Source organism: Muscardinus avellanarius (assembly GCF_963383645.1).
Source record: "Muscardinus avellanarius genome assembly, chromosome: 7".
Classification (NCBI taxonomy): Eukaryota; Metazoa; Chordata; class Mammalia; order Rodentia; family Gliridae; genus Muscardinus; species Muscardinus avellanarius.
In genome coordinates, this window is record NC_137793.1 from 15,437,132 (window position 1) to 15,444,736 (window position 7,605).

Here is a 7,605-nt window from a genome sequence, read left to right on the forward strand (position 1 = left end):
GGGGGGCGGGAGCGCGGAGTGTGGGGGGGTAAGTTTCTCTGGCGCGCTTTGCCCGCTAGCGTGTGCACAAGCCCAGGCAAGTCTGACCCCCGGAGGGGCGGAGCCCAACCCGTCTTCCAGAGGTGTCTTAGTCGCCGCCACCACCCCAGGAGCGCAAGAGTTGGACCCCAGAAGTTAGTGGTTCCTTACCTGGCCAATCCTAAGATCCCCAGCCTTCCTGTCTTTCAACTGATGCCAGAAGGCACCTTTCGCGTATCCAGCACTTAGCTTGTTCCGGGGACTTGGATGCGTTAAGCACACTTAGATTAATGAAATTGCCAGCCTCATCTAGCAGACTAGCTTAGCCAGCGGGCCCGCGCTTTCCCATCTCCTATTAAGTTTCCTAACACTAATTAACGTTAACTATGGAGCACTGTGTGCTCTAAGTACTGTGGAAACCTCTTTAAGTTAATCATCCTTTGTAAGCTTCATGGCCATTCAAAGATATGGTACTGTCATTTTACAGATGTAGAAATAAGCTCATTATTATTGTCCAGTGATTAGTAAGCATGGATTAAGCTCTTTACGTGGTTTCATTTAACCCACACACGTCAAGGAGATAGGTAATAATCTTTTTTCACTTTACAAATAAGGAACTAAGAAAAATTAACCTGTGGCAGAAAACATCCAATCTCAAAGTTTTGGTATCCTTTCTTTAAACGTCCATTCGTGGTTATCCATACACAATGAAAAACCTGCACAAGTATGTTTGAAAATTCACACTTTTAAAAAAGCATAGTCCCTGTTCTTTAGGAACTCATAATTTAAGATGTGACCAACTCCTGCAAGGGGGAATAAATAACAGATGGCGCTTTGCAATGATTTGTTTGTTAACCAGCCCCATCGAGGAAAGGGAGATAATGTCTTATAAAGCACTTCTTAGCACAAGACAAAGATGGCCAAGGAAAGCAGGAAGAGCTACTCTTACACTCCTTTCTGGGATTTGTTCTATATATAGATGATAGAGGTACTGACAACTGACTCTCAGAAACTGCTACACCAGCTGAACACTCTGTTGGAACAGGAGTCTAGATGTCAGCCAAAGGTCTGTGGCTTGAGACTAATTGAGTCTGCACATGACAATGGCCTCAGAATGACTGCGAGACTAAGGGACTTTGAAGTAAAAGATCTTCTTAGTCTGACTCAATTCTTTGGCTTCGACACGGAGACATTTTCTCTAGCTGTGAATTTACTGGACAGGTTCCTGTCTAAAATGAAGGTATGTCTTTTATTTGGGGGGGTGGGCTCTGGGGATGGAACCCAGGGGCATTTGACCTCCGAGCTGCACCCACCTGCCCTACATTGTATTGTTTATTTTGAAACAGGGTCTCACTAAGTTGCAAAGGGCCTAAGTAAAGGAGGCTGACCACAAACCACGATCCTGATCCTCCTGTCTCAGCCTCTTGAATGCTGGGATTACAAGCATGCACCACCATGACCAGCTAAAATGAAGGTATGTTTAAGGTGCACCAATTACTCAGAGTATTTCTTAATTTTGCTTAATGTGTTATAGAGATGTAATTACTACCTTTTGCCTGGTATTTATAAATATGACTCTTTGTATTTTCAGCAGTAACTAAAACACTAATAATTTTGTGAACTATAGAATTAATATGCTTACTTATCATAGTCAATAGTAATGCATCATTTATTAGTTATATTCTGAGATGGAAAATAGTTACCAAATTCTAGCTAAAATTTTGGTTATTTTAGGTCAGGCATGTTGGCACACACTTGTAATTGCAGTGCTTTGGAGGCTGAGAAAGGAGGATCACACAGGTTTGAAGCCAGCCTCAACTACTTAGTGAGTCTCTCAACAACTTAGTGAGACCCTGTTTCCAAATAAAATATATTTTTAAAAGGGGGAGGGGGGAGCTGGGCGTGGTGGCACACACTTGTAATCCCTGTGCTTGGGAGGCTGAGACAGGAGGATTGCACAGGTTTGAAGCCAGCCTCAGCTGGCTTAAGAGACCCTGTTTCCAAATAAAAAAATATAAAATAGGTCTGAGAGTATAGCTGGGAGGTAGAAGGCCCCTGGGTTCCATCCCCAGTACTACCAAAAGAAAAAAGGGGAGGGGGTCTGGGAGTATAGCCTGGAGGTAGAGAAGCCCCTGGATTCCACCCCCCCCCCAGTACCACAAATATATATTATATATAATAGCCATATATATATGGCTATTTTTTATTTATTTATTTTATGGTACTAGGGATGGAACCCAGGAGCATTCTACCTCTGAGCTACACCCCAGCCCTATTTTTTATTCTTTATTTTGAAACAGAGTCTCACTAAGTTGCAAAAGGGCCTAAGTAGCTGAGGCTGTCCATGAGCCATGATCCTACTGTCTCAGCCTCCCAAATGCTGGGATTACAAGTGTGCGCCACCCTGCCGGGCAAAATTGGCTATTTTAAAAAACTGTTTTGACAGTTTGTTATTTCCATTTATTTACAGTTGTTTTTAGATTTTAAAAAGTTTGTTAGAAGCAGAAAGCTAGATTATGGTTAAGAATTAGGAAGCTAGAAGCAGTAGTGCATGCCTGAAATCACAGTCCTTAGGAGGCTAAGACAGGAGGACTGCAAAATAAAAAGGCCAGGGGTGTCTCTCAGAGGTAGAATACCCCTGTTATTCCTCAGTACTAACAACAAAAAAATAGGGTGTGAAAATATATATATTTTTTGTGGGGGGTGGTACTGGGGATGGAACCCAGGGGCCTTCTACCTCTGGGCTACACTCCCAGACCTATTTTTATATTTTATTTGGAAACAGGGTCTCTAAGGCCAGCTGAGGCTGACTTCAAACCTGCGCGATCCTCCTGTCTCAGCCTCTCAAGAGTGGGGATTACAAGCGTGCGCCACACACCCAGCAGTATATTATTTCTTAACAACTACCATATAAAAAGTTCTAATTATTTTAACCATTTCAGTTTCTCTATGTGCTGAAAGGAACATTTAAAGGAACATTTATGTAGTTATTTCCTTATACTCGATAAGTAAGACATAAGTGTATCTTTCAAAACTTAAAAGTTAAAAATATTTCTGCCTTCCTACTCCCAAAACCACTGAAAGGTGATGTCAAAATTAGAGATGTCAAAATTAGAATGCACCTTACGTTTTAGTCTTCAGAGGCTAATACAATGAACGCATCATAAATAGAAGGAATTTTGTATTTGTTGAATGGTTTAAAATACTTGTTCAACCAACTGATTAAACAATTCTTTAGATACCATCTGTACATACTACCAATCTGTAAGCGCTACACAAATGAGTAATACAGTTGTCCTTCTAGTATAATTATCTCGAAATGTTTACACAGAAAACTATCATGTGGTATAAGTCATAATAATAACATGGTAACGTATTGATAAAAGCTACAAGAGAAGAAGCACTGATATTGATAAAAAGCTTCTTAAAGTTTCATTTGAACTGAAGCTTAACTGTGACTGCCTCACACTGTAGACATTTAGAAAATGATAAGTAAATGAAAAGAGTTTGTTGTGCCTAGAACTTTACAGGCACCATAAACAGTATGTGTTAGTAGTACTTAAAAATGGTTTTATATGTGTTACTGCAAAGAAAGCAGCCTGGATAAATGCAGTATTCTGGAAAAGAAAATCTGTGTCTAAGCCATAACATGGTTTAGTCCTTATGGGAAATTACTGAACAGTTTGCTTATTTGATCATATTAGAACAAGTATTGGCTTATAGTTCTACAATGATAAACAAAAATAGTAATAATGTTTTTACTGCTGAAGCCAAACATTATACTGAAACTTGGTCCAGTTGTTCATAAATGGTTCCAAGTAAGGCACTCAGGGGTGACAGGCTGCATTTAGATATTATGGGGTAATGTCGTTACATCCACCATAGATGAGAAATGACAAAGATATTTTCTTTTTGTGTGTGTGTGTGGTACTGGGGATGGAACCCAGGGGCATTCTACCTCTGAGCTACACCCCCAGGCCTATTTTTTATTCTTCATTTTGAAACAGGGTCTCACTGAGTTGCAAAGGGCCTCACTAAGTAGCTGAGGCTGGCCACTAACTGCATCCTCCTGTCTCGGCCTCCCAAATGCTGGGATTACAAGCCTGTGCCACCACACCTAACTTCAAACACATTTTCTTAATGGTAGCTCTGAGTTCTGGATTACCCTTTATGTTTTGTTGATTGAAGTAAGGTCAAAGGCTAGACGTGGGGGAGGGGCACTCTTGTAATCCCAGTGCTTGGGAGGCTGAGACAGGAGGATCGCACAGGTTCAAAGCCAGCCTCAGCTACTGAGTGAGATTCTCAGTAAATTAGTGAGACCCTGTTTCCAAATAAAGTATAAATAGGTCTGGGAGTATAGCCTGGAGGGAGAAAGCCTCTGGGTCCCACCCCCAGCACCACAAAAAGAGAGAGAGAGAGAAAGAGAGAGAGGGGGAGAGGGAGAAGGAGAGGGAGAGGGAGAGGGAGGAAATAAGTCAGAAAGTCGAGACATGGTCTTTTTCCTTTTTAGGTACAGCCCAAGCACCTTGGGTGTGTTGGCTTGAGCTGTTTCTATTTGGCTGTAAAATCAACAGAAGAGGAAAGGAATGTCCCACTGGCAACTGACTTGATCAGAATTAGTCAATATAGGTTCACAGTTTCAGACTTGATGAGGATGGAGAAGATTGTATTGGAGAAGGTGTGTTGGAAAGTGAGAGCTACGACTGCCTTTCAATTTCTGCAATTCTATTTTTCACTCATTCAAGATAATTTGCCATTTGAAAGGTATGTAATCTTTGTTTTCAACAAAAAAAAGGTTTGGAAATCAAATAATACTGTCTGTATGGTATATAAAATCGGTATCCTCATAGAATTCTAGCCAAAATAAGTAAAATGAATACTGTGGCTCCTTTTTTTTTTTTATTGCCCAGCAGAATTTAAGAGACTTTGTTGTCCACAGTTTTGTGAAAGTGCATTCTTAGGCTTAAATGACATTTCAATATATATATATATATATATATATATATATATATATATATATATATATATATTTTTGTGTGTGTGTGTGTGTGTGTGTGTGTGTGTGTGTGTGTGTGTGGTACTAGGGTTGAAACCCAGGGGCTCTCTACCTCCAGGCTATACTTCCAGACCTATTTTATACTTTATTTGGAAACAGGGTCTCACTTTGTTGCTGAGAGCCTCACTAAGTAGCTGAGGCTGGCTTCAAACCTGTGCGATCCTGTCTCAGCCTCCCAAGTACTGGGATTCTAAGCATGTGCCACCACACCCAGTTGGCATTTCAAATTTTATACTAGCTATTAGGCATAACACAAATTTGTGGGGAAAAGAGTGAGATACAGAAAGATTTATTAAAACTAAAAGAAATTTTATATTTGTGGAGTAAAATACTGTTCACTTTTTTTTGCCCAAATTATTTAAAACTTATATTTGGTATCCTTATGAAGTTATTATCGCTAACGGAAGAAAAATTCCTTTATTTCCTGTAATTTTCCTTTTCAGTGTCATTTAAAAAACCAATTTCGCTATTTATTAAATTTCTCTCTCAATTAAATGTACTGTTATCTACATAAAATTTTCTTTTTAAAGGAGAAATGGCCTTAATTTTGAAAGACTAGAAGCTCAACTTAAGGCATGTCACTGCAGGATCATATTTTCTAAAGCAAAGGTAAATATTTTATAAGGACTGCATGTATTTCTGTAGAATTTTTTTTTTTTTTTTTTTTTTTTTTTTTTTGGTGGTACTGGGGGTGAAACCCAGAGGCTTTCTACCTCTGGGCTATACTCCCAGACCTTTTTTATATTTTATTTGGAAACAGGGTCTCACGAAGTTGCTGAGAACCTCACTAAGTAGCTGAGGCTGGCTTCGAACCTGTGCGATCCTTCTGTCTCAGCCTCCCAAGCATGGGGATTACAAGCGCACGCCACCACGCCCGGCTCTGTAGAATTATTTTTATATGTGACATTTACTTTATGTTTATTTCTTTCAGCCTTCTGTGTTGGCATTGTCTATCATTGCTTTAGAGATCCAGTCTCAAAAGTGTGTAGAAATAACAGAAGCTGTAGAAAGTCTTCAGAAGCATTCCAAGGTATGTCAAGGTCCTAGCCTAAATCCTACTAGTAAGGCAAAGAAACTCGACCACTTGTACTACTTCCTGAAGTAAAATGAGATGTCATGCATTTATTTGAAACTTCTAGTCTCCATCTTTCTTTCCTTCCTTCCTTCTTTGTTTTTTTGATGAAGAAAGACATTCGATTGCTATATTAATGTAGCTAAGTGTAGCAGGATTTTATTTTAATTAACAACTTTAAAAAATTTATGTACAGATACACAGCAGAGATTTGACCTTCTGGCAGGAGCTCGTGTCCAAATGTTTAACTGAATATTCATCAAACAAGTGTTCCAAACCGAATGTGCAGAAGTTGAAATGGATTGTTTCTGGGCGCACAGCACGGCAACTGAAGCATAGTTACTACAGAATCACTCACCTTCCGACAATTCCCGAAACAGTTCCTTAATTCATAAATTTGGTTGTTATTCTTCGTACAAGGAAAAGTTTCCAATTCTATAATTTTTTTTATAATTGAATAATTACAGTATTATCTTCAAAATAAAATGGGTTTGTAGTAGCAAAGGTAAAAAGGTTACTGGTGTAATCAGCGAATGTGGGAAGGCATTTACTATGTAAAAGGCACAGCACCCTAAAAGAAAGGGATTATTAAACCTCTATACATTTGCTACCTATTCATTAGATTGTCAGCTCAGAAAATTGCATCCTCCCCAATAGCCTGAATTTGAAATGTAGCATGACACAATATTTTCTTCTTTTTTTTTTATCATTGCACATCATCTTGCTGTATGTAGGACCATAAGCTCTAGCTCATTTAAAGTTATATGGGACTATGAGTAGGACAAGAGGACCAAAAGATTGACTCATGTATGAACACATTTCAGATTGTTAGCTTATAAGAAAAATCACCAGGTATTGTGCTTTAAAAAGTAACAAAAGGTGGATGATCAGCCAGGTGTGGTGGTGCATGCATTTAATCCCAGCATTCAGGAGGCTGAGACTGAAGGATCATGGTAGCCTCAGCTATTTAGTGAGGCCCTCCGCAATTTTGTGAGACCCTGTTTCAAAATAAAGAATAAAATATAGGGCAGGGGATGCAGCTCAGAAGTCGAATGCCCCTGGGTTCCATTCCCAGACCCAAGGGGCGGGGGGGGGGTGTGTGGATGATCTCCAGACCCAGTTTCTAAAAATTACCAGGGGATGTCAACACTGTAGTATAAAAATGTAAACTTGGTCACTGCAAATATGCTATACCTTCTTGCCATCTAAATTTAACTCATAGGAAAGATTCCTCTTAAAAATAAATGTTAGAGCCAGGCGTGGTGGCGCATGCTTGTAATCCCTGCGCTTGGGAGGCTGAGACAGGAGGATCATGCAGGTTCAAAGCCAGCCTCTGCTGGCTTAAGAGACCCTGTTTCCAAATAAAATATAAGTCTGGGAGTATAGCCTGGAGGTAGAAGGCCCCTGGGTTCCATCCCCAGTAACACCAAAAAAATAAAAGTAAATATTAATGTTTAAC

At 39.7% G+C, this 7,605-nt stretch overlaps 1 protein-coding gene across 3 annotated transcripts; it reads left to right on the forward strand.

The window, feature by feature from the left end:
* Nucleotides 1-997: 997 nt before the first annotated feature.
* On the forward strand, nt 998-6,534 carry CCNG1 (cyclin G1; the record flags this gene model as incomplete). Of its 3 annotated transcripts, none has more annotated exons than XM_080699127.1 (5): nt 998-1,258; nt 4,529-4,782; nt 5,605-5,683; nt 6,006-6,104; nt 6,343-6,534. In XM_080699127.1, 5 exons carry the CDS (start codon nt 998-1,000, stop codon nt 6,532-6,534), a joined length of 885 nt encoding a protein of 294 aa, XP_080555253.1. The 3 variants fall into 3 exon arrangements, with proteins under 3 accessions (XP_080555253.1, XP_080555254.1, XP_080555255.1); XM_080699128.1 differs by having other exon boundaries at nt 5,608-5,683; XM_080699129.1 differs by having other exon boundaries at nt 998-1,084.
* Between the last annotated feature and the right edge of the window lie 1,071 nt (nt 6,535-7,605).